The 17,560-nt window shown below is 45.1% G+C and overlaps 1 protein-coding gene and 1 long non-coding RNA gene across 3 annotated transcripts; one reads left to right on the plus strand and one right to left on the minus strand.

The window, feature by feature from the left end:
- Window positions 1–4,526: 4,526 nt before the first annotated feature.
- Window positions 4,527–11,675, minus strand: LOC139572494 (uncharacterized). Its single transcript, XR_011674431.1, has 3 exons — window positions 11,445–11,675; window positions 10,448–10,515; window positions 4,527–4,972 (listed from the first exon to the last, which is right to left on the minus strand). It is a non-coding gene; the product is annotated as an uncharacterized lncRNA (long non-coding RNA).
- Window positions 11,676–12,810: 1,135 nt separating this feature from the next.
- Window positions 12,811–15,701, plus strand: LOC139572495 (uncharacterized protein C1orf232-like). 2 transcript variants are annotated; one of them, XM_071395230.1, is made up of 4 exons: window positions 12,811–13,193; window positions 14,578–14,655; window positions 15,014–15,120; window positions 15,320–15,701. In XM_071395230.1, the coding sequence occupies exons 1-4, from the start codon at window positions 13,113–13,115 to the stop codon at window positions 15,687–15,689; spliced, it is 636 nt and encodes a 211-aa protein (XP_071251331.1). In that variant the 5' UTR covers window positions 12,811–13,112; the 3' UTR covers window positions 15,690–15,701. The 2 variants fall into 2 exon arrangements, with proteins under 2 accessions (XP_071251331.1, XP_071251330.1); XM_071395229.1 differs by lacking the exon at window positions 12,811–13,193 and adding an exon at window positions 13,722–13,910.
- Window positions 15,702–17,560: the final 1,859 nt, after the last annotated feature.

Raw genomic sequence — 17,560 nt, forward strand, 5'->3', positions numbered from 1 at the left:
TTTGTAGGCCTCCTTGCTCGCGCACGCTTTTTCAGTTGTATGGGATTGAGGTCAGGGCTTTGTGATGGCCACTCCAATACCTTGACTTTGTTGTTTGTTGTCCTTCAGCCATTTTGCCACAACTTTGGAAGTATGCTTGGGGCCACTGTCCATTTGGAAGACCCATTTGCGACCAAGCTTTAACGTCCTGACTGATGTCTTTAGATGTTGCTTCAATATATCCACATCATTATCCTTCCTCATGATGTCATCTATTTTGTGAAGCGCACCAGTTCCTCCTGCAGCAAAGCACCCCCACGACATGATGCTGCCACCCCCGTACTTCACGGTTGAGATGGTGTTCTTCGGCTTGCAAGCCTCCCCCTTTTCCTCCAAACATAATGATGGTCATTATGGCCAAACAGTTCTATTTTTGTTTCATCAGACCAGAGGACAAAAAGTACGATCTTTGTCCCCATGTGCAGTTGCAAACCGTAGTCTGACTTTTTAATGGTGGTTTTGGAGCAGTGGTTTATTTCTCGCTGATCGTCCTTTCAGGTTATGTCGATATAGGACTAATTTTACTGTGGATATAGATACTTTTGTACCGGTTTCCTCCATCATCTTCACAAGGTCCTTTGCTGTTGTTCTGGGATTGAATTGCACTTACTGCACCAAAGTACGTTCATCTCTAGGAGACAGAACGAGTCTCCTTCCTGAGCGGTGTGATGGCTGCGTGGTCCCATGGTGTTTACACTTGCGTACTATTGTTTGTACAGATGAATGTGGTACCTTCAGGCTTTTGAAATTGCTCCCAAGGATGAACCAGACTTGTGGAGGTCTACAATTTTTTTTCTGAGGTCTTGGCTGATTTCTTTTGATTTTCCCATGATGTCAAGCAAAGAGACACTGAGTTTGAAGGTAGGCCTTGAAATACATCCACAGGTACACCAATTGACTCAAATGATGTCAATTAGCTTCTAAAGCCATGACATCATTTTCTGGAATTTTCCAAGCTGTTTAAAGGCACAGTCAAATTAGTGTATGCAAACTTCTGACCCACTGGAATTGTGATGCAGTGTATTGTAAGTGAAATAATCTGTCTGTAAACAATTGTTGGAAGAATGACTTGTGTCATGCACAAAGTAGATGCCCTAACCGACTTGCCAAAACTATAGTTTGTTAACAAGAAATGTGTGGAGTGGTTGAAAAACAAGTTTTAATGACTCCAACCTAAGTGTATGTAAACTTCCGACTTCAACTGTAGGCTACATACATTTCACGTCAATGTCGACGAGATCGGGGACGGTTAATAATGTAACTCACAGGGGCCCTAAAGGGGGAGGGGCAGGAAGGCTGGCCAGTGTTTGAGTATACCTCCACAGATCAGTAGCTGGGGCCTTGAGGAATGTATCCTGTGTTTGTAGTGACTATGTGAGTGGTCATTATTGTGATGGAAAGGGCACTAATGTCAGCCATTTAGGCTCTCACCCAGAATTGTTTACTCCCTCAATCTCTTTACCTTTCATCCAGGCTTATTTTTGCCTCCTGATTTATGGATTGTGGGAGTGTTTTTGGAGGATGATTTGGTAGTCCTATGGGCCCTGGTCAAAAGTAATGCACTATAAAAGGATTAGGGTGCAATGTGGGACTCACCCTGTCATAAAGGACCCCCTGGGAAGATATCAGTCCAGTCCAATCCAGCCACTAGGCCTTGACTATAGGAACCATACTGTTTTCGGTATGAAGAAGAGGGTCAGCCAGTTGGAATCCTCCCAGGGTTGATCTCCTTACATAAGGTGCTATTTCGATGGGGAACATTTTGTGCACGTACTGATAGTGCACGTACCGCATGTACATCCCAGTGACAGCCAGGGGACCAATAACAGGGTCTGTGGGACAGTGTCAAAGCGACATCACAGAATGCACACATATGGGATGGAGTGGAGACAGGGAGAGAGAAGCTGAATACCAAATCATCCTCCAGCTCCAGCTCCCTAGGCACTCCTAGATCTAAAGGTGAAGGTGTAGCTTATGGGGATGTGAAACGTGGTCCTCAGCCTGAAGTGTGCCCACCGGTGCCAGCGAATAGCTAGCTTCTCGTGTGGCTCCGACTGGTAACACACCTCACACGAGCTCCCGCAATCCCAACCTTATCCGTTAATTGGAAAATGCTAAACTGACTCAAGATCTAGGGGAAACTTCACCCCACACCCTTGCTTCACCTTATTAGACTGTGTGGAATTTGGCCATATTGCTTGCCCCTATCCAATCCCTTCAGATCGCCATTAATTCAAATGCCGTACCAGGCAGTGATGCAACCAGTCAGGATGCTCTCGATGTTGCAGCTGTAGAACCTTTTGAGGATCTGAGGACCCATGCCAAATCTTTTTAGTTTCCTGAGGGGGAATAGGCTTTGTCGTGCCCTCTTTACGACTGTCTTGGTGTGTTTGGACCATTCTAGTTTGTTAGTAATGTGGACACCAAGGAACTTGAAGCTCTCAACCTGCTTCACTACAGCCCAGTCGATGAGAATGGGGGAGTGCTCGGTCCTCCTTTTCCTGTAGTCCACAATCATCTCCTTAGTCTTGGTTACGTTGAGGGATAGGTTGTTATTCTAGCACCACCCAGCCAGGTCTTTGACCTCCTCCCTATAGGCTGTCTCGTCGCTGTCGGTGATCATCTGCAAACTTAATGATGGTGTTGGAGTCGTGCCTGGCTACGCTGTCGTGGGTGAACAGGGAGTACACGAGGGGACTGAGCACGCACCCCCGAGGGGCTCCAGTGTTGAGGATCAGCGTGGCAGATGTGTTGTTACCTACCCTCACCATCTGGGGGCGGCCCGTCAGGAAGTCCAGGATCCAGTTGCAGAGGGAGGTGTTTAGTCCCAGGATCCTTAGCTTAGTGATGAGCTTTGAGGGTACTATAGTGTTGAACGCTGAGCTGTAGTCAATGAATAGCATTCTCACGTAGGTGTTCCTTTTGTCCAGGTGGGAAAGGGCACAATGGAGTGCAATAGAGATTGCGTCATCTGTGGATGTGTTTGGGCGATATGCAAATTCGAGTGGGTCTCGGGTTTTTGGGATAATGGTGTTGATGTGAGCCATTACCAGCCTTTCAAAGCACTTCATGGCTACGGACGTGAGTGCTACGGGTCTGTAGTCATTTGGGAAGGTTGCCTTAGTGTTCTTGGGCACAGGGACTATGGTGGTTTGCTTGAAACATGTTGGTATTACAGACTCAATCAGGGACATGTTGAAAATGTCAGTGAAGACACCTGCCAGTTGGTCAGCACATGCCCGGAGCACACGTCCTGGTAATCCATCTGGCCTCGCGGCCTTGTGAATGTTGACCTGTTTAAAGGTCTTTCTCACGTCGGCTACGGAGAGTGAACCAAACAGAATGGGTGGCATGTTGGTGACTGATGGTGGTCCATTAGGACCTAGAGACTAGAAAGGAGCTGGGGTTTGATTAGGGATTCAGATAACGAAAGGGAAAAGGGACAAGCGCAGATGTATTGACATCTGCAAAGGTCCTCATACCAATTTAGAAATGCTATGAGGTGTATGGAAGTGGATACTTTGCGCACAGCCATAAACAACGACTGGTTTTACAGTAGCCCATGGTGTGTGGGTATTCTGCTAACTCTGAGATGTATTCTGGGTAATGGACCATGGTGTATGTGAGTGCACGGTGAGTCATCAGATGACTTCAGTTTGGTTGGAGTTTTTTGGTTTCGAGGTGATGAGCGAAACACACCATACATCGGTAGTCTGAGGATCCACCTGTGCATGGATAAAGAGATGGGTTTGGGATAAAGTTCCTCAAAGATGTGTTGATCTGTTAGTCATTATCGTCCAGGGACACACCAGCTGTTCGAGAGATGATACCAACACAAAAATGGGCTTGTATATCAATATACTCTTCATATAACATATTTGAGGCGACAATGTGCTTTTCTCAAGGCTATACGGTACATTGTCCTAGTGGGGATTTCTAACCCCAACCCAGGACTCCAATGCTCTTAAATTGTCTCACTGTCTCTTCAGTCTACAAATCGTTAGTCACGTTCGTCATGGGGTGACTGTGTATCTTACTGAATAAAGCCTAGTAGAGAGAAACAGAGATGCCCTAATGTCTAGGGTCACAGACCCCCAGCAGGCTAAGGTGACCCACCACAGACCACCAAGGACAACCATCAGTCACCAACATGCCACCCATTCTGTTTGGTTCACTTTCCTCTGTAAGCATTTTTTGTCCTGTCTTGATAAAGAATCCAAACACAAGAAGCCTATTATCTATATACACTGAGCGTACAAAACATTAGGAAGACCGTCCTAATATTGAGTCCCCCCCCCCCTTTTGCCCTCAGAATAGCATCAATTCGTCGAGGCATGGACTCTACAAGGTCAGTTGTGTCAAGTTGGCTGGATGTCCTTTGGTTGGTGGGCCATTCTTGATACACACAGGAAACTGTTGAGCATGAAAAACCCAGCAGCGGTGTGTAACAATGACGCTGGGAGTCAGGAAGCAGGTGCAGTTGGTGAGTTTAATAATAAAGAACATGGAGCGACACAAATCAAGAGAAGCTTCTGGACATGAACACAGAATCAATACTGCCTGAAGAGTAGTGCTAGGGAGTGCTAGATAAAGGGGGAGTAATCAGGGTAGTGATGAAGTCCAAGTGTGCCTAATGATGGGGCGCAGGTGTGCGTAATGATGGGTTGCCAGGACTAGGGTTGCCAGGACTAGGGTTGCCCCCCCCCCCGCGCAGCTCCAGCTGCAGGACGACGTCGGCCAGGGGGACGGCCCAGAGGGTGAGGAGCGGGCCGGTCCAGACGGCGAAGGAGGAAATCTCGGATGATGTTGGGATCTAGAATGTCGTCCACCAGGTAATGAAGCCGACCCCCTGGTGCAGGCGGGGCTTCCCTGGAGGAGAGATGGAGGGGTGTGATGTGGGATGGCTTCAGCCAGGGGACCAGGAACCACCGGCCTGAGGAGGGAAACATGAAAAGAGGGTAATATCTGGTAGTTAGTGTGGAGCTGTAATCTATATGTCACCTCGTTGACCCTCCTGAGGACCTTGAACGGCACCACAAACCCGGGGGCTCAGCTTCTTACATGGCAGGCGAAGTGGGAGGTTCCTGGTGGAGAGCCAGACGCGTTCACCAGGATGGAACAAGGGAGCCTTACTGCATTGGCGAATCTGCCTGCTCCTTTAGGTGGCAGACGGTGCGTTGGAGCCTCACGTGGGCATTGTTCCAAATTTCTTCTGCTCGCCTGAACCACTCGTACACTGCAGGAGCTTTGGTCTGGTTCGGGGTCCACGGAGCCAGGGCTGGCTGAACCAAGAACACACTGGAAGGGAGTCAGCCCAGTGGAGGAGTGACGCAATGAATTCTAGGCATACTCCGCCCAGTGAAGGAATCGGGCCCACTCCCCCTGCCGTTCTTGGCAGTGACTCCTCAGAAACCTCAGCACAGCTCCTGGTTCATGATAAGCTGTAGACCACACTACCTACCGAGAGAGTTCTCATCTGTATTCTTCGTAGCTGTTTACTGTCGTGGAAAATTGTAAGATTATGTTATAATGTTTGTATTACATTATAATAGTTGTTACATTCGACAGAATAGAGTATTGTGTGTGTGTTCCACTGAGGATGGGCCTCTATGAGATAGCACTGACCGAGGAGATTTACGATGTCTTTGGGTAATAAAGCCTAAAGAGCATTCCAGATAACATGAGCAAATGGTTCTGTTCTATGCCGTATCAGGGAGAGACGGTTCCCTTTTGGAGTGAGGGGGCCAGACACTGGTTTTTACAATGAGAACTGTTGACATAGCAGTAACTGTCTGCTATGTTTTATAGATATCTTTCATACAAAACTTAACCTTTGTGAACTGTTCCTAAGATCTGTGATTCGTCATGTAAGTTGAGAGGGGTGTATCTTGGCTATAAAAGATCTTTGTACTTTTCTGTTGGTACTTTTCAATGGTTCATTAGAGATAGCGCATCATTGAAAGTCAAAAAAAGTTCATGCAAAGCTCTTATTATTATTAAAAATGTAATTTAAGTATAACTCTGACTGGTGTGTAGTTTGTAACTCTCCTCATTTGGTAAAGCAGAATAATGCCACCACATTACATTACACCTCAGTCAGAGGTTGGCACCAAGATAGCATTGAATGAGCTGTATTCCACCATAAGCAAACAAGTAAATGCTCACCTAGAGGCGGCACTCCTAGTAGCTGGGGACTTTAATGCTGGGAAACTTAAATCATTTTTACCAAATTTCTCTCAGCATGTTAAATGTGCGACATTGGTCAGATGAAGCAGATGCTAAGCTACAGGACTGTTTTGCTAGCACAGACAGAAATATGTTCCGGGATTACTCCAATGGCATTGAGGAGTACACCACATCTGTCATTGGCTTCATCAATAAGTGCATCGATGACGTCGTCCCCACAGTGACCATACGTACATACCCCAACCAGAAGCCATGGATTACAGGCAGCATTCGCACTGAGCTAAAGGGTAGAGCTGTAGTCACCTGGAATTAATTTAAATTAACAGGTGTGCCTTGTTAAAAGTTAATTTGTGGAATTTCTTTCCTTCTTAATGGGTTTGAGCCAATCAGTTGTATTGTGACAAGGTAGGGGTGGTATACAGAAGATAGCCCTATTTGGTAAAAGACCAAGTCCATATTATGGCAAGAACAGCTCAATATGTGTGGTTCCCACCGTGAAGCATGGAGGAAGAGGTGTGACGGCGTGGGGATGCTTTCCTTATGACACTGTCAGTGATTAATTTAGAATTCAAGGCACTCTTCACCAGCATGGCTACCACATCATTCTGCAGCGATACACCATCCCATCTGGTTTGTGCTTAGTGGGATTACCATTTGTTTTTCAACAGGACAATGATCCAAAACACACCTCCAGGCTGTGTAAGGGCTATTTGACCAAGAAGGAGAGTGATGGAGTGCTGCATCAGATTACCTGGCCTCCATAATCACTCAACCTCAATCCAGTTGAGATGGTTTGGGATGAGTTGGATCACAGAGTGAAGGAAAAGCAGCCAACAAATGCTCAGCATATGTTGGAACTCCTTCAAGACTGTTGGAAAAGCATTCCAGGTGAAGCTGGTTGAGAGAATGCCAAGAGTGTGCAAAGCTGTCATCAAGGCAAAGGGTGGCTACTTTGAAGAATCTAAAATCTAAAATATATTTTGATTTGTTACTACATGATTCCATATGTGTTATTTCATAGTTTTGATGTCTTTACTATTATTATACAATGTAGACAATAGCAAAATAAAGAAAAATACCTTGAATGAGTAGGTGTGTCCAAATGTACTTTTATTTAACTAGGCAAGTCAGTTAAGAACAAATTCTTATTTACAATGACGGTTAACAATGGGTTAACTGCCTTGGTCAGGCAGTAGTTTATGTGTCGGGGTCTGTTATATCTGGAGCATTTCTCCTGTCTTATCCGGTATCCTCTGTGAATTTAAGTATGCTCTCTTTAATTCTCTCTTTCATTCTTTCTCTCTCTCGGAGGACCTGAGCCCTAGGACCATGCCTCAGGATTACCTGGCATGATGACTCCTTGTTGTCCCCAGTCCACCTGGCCGTGCTGCTGCTCCTGTTTCAACTGTTCTGCCTGCGGCTATGGAACCCTGACCTGTTCACTGTGATTACTATTATTTGACCATGCTTGTCATTTATGAACATTTGAACATCTTGGCCATGTTCTTTTATAATCTCCACCCGGCACAGCCAGAAGAGGACTGGCCACCCCTCATAGCCTGGTTCCTCTCTAGGTTTCTTCCTAGGTTTTGGCCTTTCTAGGGAGTTTTTCCTAGCCACTGTGCATCTACACCTGCATTGCATGCTGTTTGGGGTTTTATGCTGGGTTTCTGTACAGCACTTTGATATATCAGCTGATGTAAGAAGGGCTATATAAATACATTTGATTTGATTCAGGGGCAGAACGACAGATTTTTACCTCGTCAGCTTGGGGATTCGATCCAGCAACCTTTCGGTTACTGGCCCAATGCTCTAACCACTAGGCAACCTGCCGCCCCTTATGACTGGTACTGTATATACATACACACATTGTATATCGTTCCAAAATGCCATCCTGGGCCAATCAAAAGACTGATTTTCATGACTGAATTGTTCATTTTCATTTCAAGTAAAACAATCTAAGAACAACTAATGTTTACATCACAAAGCCCTATGGATCTATGTTAAAGGTGGCTCTGCTTGCCATGATGAGAGCAGAGGGCAGAGGCTTTCTCCCTCTCTGTGATTACATTGAACACATACGCATCCACACTGCGACATGTGCGTGTCTGGAGGAAGACGAGGTAGGAGGGAAGCTCTGGGATGTGTGTGTGTGTGGATGGAACTCTGTGTTCTGTACATTTTGTTCTACATTTAGGGTAGCGCTTCATGCCCAGAGCTAAGAGGAGTGACATGGCTCCCTGTCGCCAGCTGGTGGTTGGATGTGGAAATGCATCTGCCCTGAGCCCTCGAGGTTAAAATGTACTGTACATACTGAACATACACACATATGTACACATACGTACACAAAAAGGCAGGCAGGCACACACGTGCACACACACACATGCAGTATGTTATACATTTACTGATGTTCCTAGTCCCAGGAATTAGATGACCTATTACGATTACTGCTATGTGGTTGGACTTTACTTGTCTACATATGGAGAGGCAGGCATTGTTCCATAATCATTGATTTGTGAACATTTACTCACAAAGCTTGATATGATACTCTCCATACTAATAATGTCACCCCGACACCTTTCCTTCAATTACTTTAGACTTTTCCTTAAAGAGGCAATCAGCAGTTGCTACATGTTTGGGCTTATAAATTAATGATATGTACCTATTGAAGAATATCACTTATAAATGCCTCATGAGCTTAGTTCAACTGTCAAAATATAAGCTTTGTTTGTAAACAAAGTAAACGTGAACAAATACTATATGGCCGCAAAACATGGTTAAAACTATAGCTCTGTCTATGCATTTGAGAGTGGTTACATTTCTCCAGCCCCACCCCACCCCACAGCTTTTTACTGAAACAGGGGCAGGGGAAATGTTTTGTTATTGTTTCAACTGCTGATTGCCACTTTAAACTGAGATGTACCAGAAAGTAAGCGACTGTCAAGGTGTAACACACTTCATCGATGCAGGATCCTGTCACGCCCTGGCCTTAGTATTATTTGTTTTCTTTATTATTTTAGTTAGGTCAGGGTGTGACATGGGGTATGTGTGTGTTTTGGGTGATTATATGGTATAGGGGGTGTTGGTTGTAGTGTATGGGTTTGTGTTGAGTGTATGTGTCTAGGTATGTCTATGGTTGAGTGTAGGTGTTTAGGAAAGTCTATGGTTGCCTGATTTGGTTCTCAATCAGAGACAGCTGGTTATTGTTGTCTCTGATTGGGAGCCATATTTAAGGTAGCCATAGGCTTTAGGTGTTTGTGGGTAATTGTCTATGTTGAACGTTTGTAGTGTGTGTGTGTGTGTGTGTGTGTGTGTGTGTGTGTGTGTGTGTGTGTGTGTGTGTGTGTGTGTGTGTGTGTGTGTGTGTGTGTGTGTGTGTGTGTGTGTGTGTGTGTGTGTGTGTGTGTGTGTGTGTGTGTGTGTGTGTGTGTGTGTGTGTGTGTGTGTGTGTGTGTGTGTGTGTGTGTGTGTGTGTGTGTGTGTGTGTGTGTGTGTGTGTACTACGTTTATAGCTTCACGGTCGTTTGTTGTTTTGTATAGTTTGTATAAGTGTTTCGTTTCGTGTTTCATCTTCGTCGTTCTAATAAAAGAAGATGTATTCATATCCCGCTGCGCCTTGGTCCGTCTCTCCTCCACACGATCGTGACAGATCCTTTCTAACTTCTTTTAGCCGACATACACATGCAACATCCCCTTTAACAATCATCAAAAATAGTATTTGGTGTTTCTTCTCCTCAAAATTCCTAGCCCACCACAATTTATTTTTGTTTGGTAGCCTCATACAGATACACCGGTTTCAACTGGTTTCATGCCCCATATGTAATAACATCAAGGGTAAAGCATCCTGAGTCAAGGAGCAGAGGTAAAACAGGATAAGGTAAATCAATACATTCTTATCCATAAAGTCAAACAAAAAAACAAGTGTGAAATAGAAAAGTTTAGACTTCCTGAGTCATCTAGTGGCCATGAAAGGCAATGCCCAAAGGATGTACTACACATGTAAGATCGTTCGTTGTTATCACAGATCTAAATTGGTTGGATTGGTCAAAGTAATACGGTGGTAATCTTGCTTACACCAATCCAATCACTTAAAGATCACCATTACTTCAAGGAAGGGAAGAAGGAATGATGCATTGTAAATCTAATGGAATAGGGCCCATGTGAGATTGAGTGCAAGGTAGAGGGATGTATAGTGTGTATAGTGCACTGCTCTATAACGCACCTTTGGATTGAATCCCAGCCTAAGTCCATAATAACTGCAAGAGTTGATTTGCTGTGCCAGTAGTCTTCCTGTTGAATAATGCAGATGGAACTTTAATGTAGAAGGACACAACCATTCAGCAGACAGAGGCATGATGATCAGGAGCAGCAAACACTAACAACACACTGTGAGTGAATGGTATCAGTGAGTTTTAGGCCTGTACAACATGCACAGGTTAGCAGTGAAAAACCTTGTGCCCTAATGAATACGACCCAGATAATATTTCAGCAGGAAATCCAATCCCGGGCAGCCATGAACAGGGGCTGCTGTTCAAACAGGAAACATCCATCAGCAGTCAAGCCTATTGTGTGTGTGTGTGTGTGTGTGTGTGTGTGTGTGTGTGTGTGTGTGTGTGTGTGTGTGTGTGTGTGTGTGTGTGTGTGTGTGTGTGTGTGTGTGTGTGTGTGTGTGTGTGTGTGTGTGTGTGTGTGTGTGTGTGTGTGTGTGTGTGTGTGTGTGTGTGTGTGTGTGTGTGTGTGTGTGTGTGTGTGTGTGTGTGTGTGTGCGTGCGCGCGCGCGCGCGTGTGCGTGCGCGTGTGCGTGCGTGCGTGCGTGCGCGTAGATGCTTCTCACATACAAGCCCATACATTATTGAAGTTTATCTTATAAGTATGCAATCCCCTCATTAAAGCGGAACTCTATATGGTAATCAAAACTGGCAACATGAGAACTACAGGTATGCTAAGGTTACACCCCTGTGTAGTATAATCAAGATTATTGTAAAGGCTGCCAATATAACATTGGTAAAACAACACCATTGCATTTCAAATCAAATTTTATTGGTCACATACACATGATTAGCAGATGTTATTGCAAGTGTAGCGAAATGTCTGATTTCAAGTCTGTATGTAGGCAGCAGCCTCCCTGTGTTAGTGATGGCTGTTTAACAGTCTGATGGCCTTGAGATAGAAGCTATTTTTCAGTCTCTCTGTCCCAGCTTTGATACACCTGTACTGACCTCGCCTTCTGTATGATAGCGGGGTGAACAGGCAGCGGTTTGGGTGGTTGTTGTCCTTGATGATCTTTTTGGCCTTCCTGTGACATCGGGTGCTGTAGGTGTCCTGGAGGGCAGGTAGTTTGCCCCCGGTGATGCGTTGTGCAGACTGCACCACCCTCTGGAGAACCCTGTGGTTGTGGGCGGTGCAGTTGCCGTACCAGGCGGTGATACAGCCATACAGGATGCTCTCAATTGTGCATCTGTAAAAGTTTGTGAGGGTTTTAGGTGACAAGCCAAATTTCTTCAGCCTCCTGAGGTTGAAGAGGCGCTGTTAGGATTGAGGCAATGTTTACTAAGATTATGATTGGTGTATGCAAAACTATATAACACTTTTTTTGTAATAAATTAGAAAGAAAATTCGAAAAACATTTTATTAGATAATAGATCATGAAACTTTGAAAAACTGTTAGAAGAGTTTATTAAAATCTGTCAGAAACATATTTTCTTTAAATATCTGGTTGTATTTTGCTCAGTATTCAATGACACCGTATAGGTCATCAAAGCTTTATGATATCTGTCTCCATCTACATTACACTGGCAAGCCCTCCTCAGGTTGCCAACAAACCAGTACTTGGAAACCAGCTCTCCAAGGAAGTGAACAGGTAAGGATTGGAGTTTGCAGTTTTTGTACAAATGCACTAAAAGTAAATTAGGTAGATGACAAAAAAGAAACAAGAAAGACATGTTACAGTGTTGTCACTCGACACTTTTCAAATGCATCTGGAGTCCAATAAGTACTCTACTCTTTAGTCACCCCACCCTAAACAAAACTATAAGTGTGTCGACGTACATGTTGCGACGGTACAACTCAATTTGGTAGCAGTAGTCTGCCCTGAACTTTCTGCCATAATTGTGCCACATTTTATAATGAGCTGATCTTGCTTGTCGTCTACCACATGACAACGTGTGACAGAAATGAACAACAATCAATTAGGCACTGTGTACTGATCTACTGAACAGGAGCATCATTGGGCTTTGGGCCTGTCTTCTCATAATGTTGGCCAAATGGGACATACACTCTAATCAGTATCAGAGTGTAACGGGCATCTAAACATGGCACCAGTGTGGAGCCAGCGCCCACTGGGTTAGGGTTACAGTGGCCAGTCTTGCGGTGCCAGCCGACAATGGCCCACTACCTCTGGAAAAGAGCCCTGCTGAAAAATAGATGAGGAAACCCACACCTGTTTCCAGGTAACCGATGCAGCCTGAATCCTGAACCATGACGGTGTGTGTGCGTGTGTGTGGTTGCGTACATGCATGGGGTTGTGTGTGTGTGTGTGTGTGTTCACATTGGCAACTGCTTGATTCCTCTAACTGATCAGATGCTTCATAGGGATGTTACCAGCAACCCGTGTTCCTGACAAGAGACATTGACAATCTAATCGGGATACAACATGAAACAGCACAGGCCTACAACACTCTAGACAGGCCTAGAGTGAGTCAGGTCAAAGTTCCGTCAAGGCTGAGTCGTTGTCTAAGAGCTGGAAGTGTACGAATGGGAAAAGGGCATTAGCCAAACTGAGAAGACCTGAAGAGGGGACTTGGTGAAGGGCGGTCTGCCTCAAGAAGCTGTGAGGCCTTACTGAGAGTTGTTGCAACAGTTCTAGAGGTCTTTTAGGGTGAACAAGCATGAATCCCATATGGAACGTGTACAAGAGCAAAGTGCTGAAGACCCTGAACCCGGACCTAGAGGAGTACACGGAGGAAGAGGTAGAGAATAAAAAGCTTATCTTTCATCTGCAGATTTCCCCTGCAAGATGTCTTGCTCTGTGATCTAAAAGGTACAACTAATCCTAAATCAGCTCTCCTACTCTGAGACGCTTGATACACACAACCTCTCATTTAGGATTGCTGTGGGTTCTCACAGCGACAGATCTGTTGGTTTGCTTATTCATTGTTGTTGATGTTGGACTTATATCATTTTGTTCTACTCACAAAGGCTTATTTCTGCTGGAACTTTGAGGAAACTACAGAGCAGTTCCTCTTGTGCTTTGTTATAGTTTTGGCCAAAACATGCTAATCACTGTAGCATAGGCTTTCAATTACAAATTCGAAACCCAAATCGCTGCTATAGTACTCTGTCTGCAGTAGCTACTGGTTTATTCATGTGAACTTTCACCCCACCCTCATACTGTAACCTATGTTAGCTAATATGATGGACAAACTATCAGCGCTATCAGACATACTATCAGGTTCAAAAAAATCCATGGGTCTTTCGATGATTGAGTTCTCAGGATTTTTTCTTGTCTCTCGACACCCCTGATGTGTCCGGGATTGGTACAGTCTGTTGGAACAAGGATGACCCAGTTCTTCAGAACGTCGGAAAACCTGATCCCGAACTGGAGCTGTGTACACGGATTAGATGGCATTCCAGTGACGGGGGATGAGATGGATACAGACAGAAAGACCCCATATTCAAGTCTCAGAGTAGGAGTGCTGATCTAGGATCAGTTTTGCCTATTAGATAATAATGAATAATATTATATTTCATTGTTATGTCCATGACATGGTGACAGGGCTTATGTTAAGGATACTGCGTTAAAATGATGTCTGAAAACATAGTTTACTTAGAGTTCTTTGAGTTATGGGGGGACTTAGTGTATGCTGTCATCGTTCTTAGTGTATGTCTGAGAAAAGCAAAGTATATTTACCCTCTTGGAAATTAACTCTGTGTTTCTATTCTTAAAGTGGATACAGAAAAAAAGTAGGCTGTACATTCTCTCTCAGTTTATTATCTTTGGCATAATGGATTAAAAGGAATCCACAGGCATAACTCCAATCTGACATCTTCAATATAATAAATTATGTTGCTACAAATTAGGAATTTGTGTTACATTTGGGCACTGTCCAGCATTTTCAATGACAGACCTTTCCTTGACATTTTCAGTGTATTTATTTTTCTGGAACGTGCTTGCAGTGTCTATATTAACCCACTAGAGGGCAACCACTACCAATAAATCGAATGCACTGAAAAGCAGGGTAGCTGAGTACAGCATGTGTTTTTACTCAGAGCTCAGTACTTCACTACCAACACTGCTATGCTGAGGCTGACAATATAAATGTGTGATGATCATTGCTGGGCTTGTGTTCCCAGGTAAATAATGCAGAGATTGACATGACCCCTGTCCAGGAGGATGAGGGGCCCAATGCAGTGTCTCAGCTGGCCAAGAGAGTAAGCACACACACACACACAAACACACACACACACACACACGCACGCACGCACGCACGCACGCACGCACGCACGCACGCACGCACGCACACACGCACACACGCACACACGGCATGGAACTTAATGCAGACGTTAAACGTTCATCTTACATTAATCACATTCCGAAGGATTGGCACTCCAGCGCACGCACACACACACACATTTTTGACACTGTGTGTGTGTGTGTGTGTGTGTGTGTGTGTGTGTGTGTGTGTGTGTGTGTGTGTGTGTGTGTGTGTGTGTGTGTGTGTGTGTGTGTGTGTGTGTGTGTGTGTGTGTGTGTGTGTGTGTGTGTGTGTGTGTGTGTGTGTGTGTTCAGATGCAGGGTGCTGGGGCTAAAGGCTGGAACAGGATGTCAACACTCTTCAACAAAGAGGATGAGCACCAGCTATTGGAGGAGACTGAGAGTCCGCCTGTCCCAGACCAGTCAGTGGGACTCTACTCTTCTACACAGCTCTCTATTCCCCCCCTCCTCTTCCTCCTCCTCTTCCTGAACATGGGAATATTAGCCATGTCTGATGAACTAATGCTTAATTCAATAAATAAATAAAGTAATTATATTAATTGAGTTAAACATATAATGATACACAAAATGACGGTCCCCCTCCCTCCCTTGTATCCCCAGTCCACTAGCAGTGATGCCTGAGGAGCCGCAGAGACCGGCCAGACCCTCAGGATTCTGGGGTAGCTTCGCCACCAACTGGAAACAAATGGCCGCCTCGAAACAGGCTGAAGCCGCAGCAAACGAGACGGGCACGATGGAGGAGGGTCAGGAGGCGGTAGGCGAGGGAGGTGGTGAGGGAGGGGGGGAGAGTTACCAGGGGGAGAACACGGAGGGAGAGCAGAGTCAAGATGAAGGAGGAGGGAGCAACACCAGCTTCTCCAAATACGCCATGCTGGGAGGAGGGAGCGAGAACACGCCCTTCAAGTGGAACTTTGTCACAGGCAAGCTGGCTGAGTTGAAGACCAAGAGCATGTCTGGCCAGCAAGACTAACAAGCCAGTTGTAAGGGGGTGGGATGGGGTCTGGGGCAGGGGTTGAGTGGGGTCAGGGGAATGAGGGGGTACATGGGGCCGAATGCCCTCCTACCCTAGCCTGGTCCCAGATCAGTTGATGCTGTCTTGCAAACATTGCATGACAGTGACCATAGGAGTTGGCAAAGCAGCGTGAACAGATCTGGGACCAGGCTACTCCTAACCCGTTATTATCTTCATTCTACTTGCTCAGGTCTAGATTGTACCCACCACACCAACACCAGTAGCAATTGACTTGTCAGATCTAAGGGAATGTATAGGGAATAGGGACTGGGGGTCGATTTGGAATTTAGCACTCACCTTCTCCATAGTGTTGAACTGTACAGCATTTGAACAAGCACTGGCACCCTTACAGTAGATGGCATTTAGTTCATGTCATAGGACTCATACCTGAAAATGACGCCAACAAACAGGCTGGATTAGATCAATTAACCAACAAAACCAGATTAAGAGAATACAGATTACACACAGAGAGGGATAGTGGGATTAGGTGTTGGATTATGGCACCAATTTGGAAAGGAATTTCATAGCTGATACAAATTTGCTTTCACTGCTTTCACTGTTTTCTTGTGAAGTTAATTAAGGGGGAAATAGGATGTGCAACATTTGAATGATTGGGACTACATGGCCTTTCAGGACATAATATTTGGCTAACTGTTATGGCTGACTGGTGCGTGGAGGTCATGGTTTGAGTGTCTTGGGCTTAACGTATTTGGGCATGAGACTGGTAACTTATTCTATTGCCCCTACAAAACACAATTGCAGTGTGACCCTACTGCAGTCCTTTTGTGACACTTGTCTGTAAAACAGTAACATGTCCATATTGTTATTTTCTGCCTGTCTTTTCTGTTTTCAATACGCTTTTCAAAAGTTTTGCTATGACGTGTTGCTACCTCTTGTGCTCTAATAAACACTGATAATAATTCACCGTAAAGAATGACAGGTCAGTGAGGCAAGCACATGCAAATGAGTAGGTCTGACTTCAACACTGGGGTGGGACATGGGACAATATCGACTCTTGTTTAATATTGACCCTGTAAGATACACGCTTGCATGTGAGCCCAAACCACATCATAGCCAATACACACGTGAGAACATGAGAGAGGATGTAGACAAATGACAGCCAGACCTTTCTCCCAGTCACACCTGCGACAGGAGGAGGGCGTTTGCAGCTGGGAGAGTCATTCACTTACATGTGAACTCTTATACGTGCTAAGACCACATGAGGTCTATGGGACTAGTGTGGGCAGATCTAAGACACACCTTGAGCCTTGTTGTCGTGTGTGCATGTCTGTGTGAGCCGTCTGTGTGAGCCTGGTCATGCTGTGCGTCTGTCCGTCTGTGATCATGGCCTGGTTACTATGGCACGGGTCCAACCGTTGTCTCATACCGCTCACCCTCAGGGTCAGTGAAGTCACAACCTTTCTTGTTGTTGGACAGAAGATAAGTGGAGATATGAGAGGAGAGCAGGGGTTAGTTTGAAGAGTTTACAAGGTTGTGCTTTAGAGGGGAGTCTTCTGCAGTCAACAGCAGGGGGCGATCTTTGCCAAGTCATGGGTGAACTTCACAGTGAGTACGGTACTACTGGAAAGTACTCTGGATGGTTCTCACTTGTAGTCATCTGTTATACAACAGTATATCTCTCAATTACTCTTTATTTAACGTCAGATAAGTTCTCTCCCTCTATCACACATATATGCACACACAGTCTTCTGTAACTAACCTTGTGGGACACACAATTCAGTCCCATTCAAAATCCTATTTTCCCTAACCCCTAAACCTAATCTTAACCCTAACCGTAACCCGAAAACCTAACCCTAACCCCTAATATT

The sequence above is a fragment of the Salvelinus alpinus genome, chromosome 4, assembly GCF_045679555.1.
Source record: "Salvelinus alpinus chromosome 4, SLU_Salpinus.1, whole genome shotgun sequence".
Taxonomy (NCBI): domain Eukaryota; kingdom Metazoa; phylum Chordata; class Actinopteri; order Salmoniformes; family Salmonidae; genus Salvelinus; species Salvelinus alpinus.

Excerpts from the sequence above, each read along its gene's own strand:
- LOC139572495 (XM_071395229.1), top strand. The coding sequence starts at position 13,746 with ATGTGTCCGGGATTGGTACAGTCTGTTGGAACAAGGATGACCCAGTTC. Across the intron at positions 14,656-15,013 it reads TGTCTCAGCTGGCCAAGAGA|ATGCAGGGTGCTGGGGCTAA; the intron begins GTAAGCACACAC and ends GTGTGTGTTCAG. Across the intron at positions 15,121-15,319 it reads AGTCCGCCTGTCCCAGACCA|TCCACTAGCAGTGATGCCTG; the intron begins GTCAGTGGGACT and ends TTGTATCCCCAG.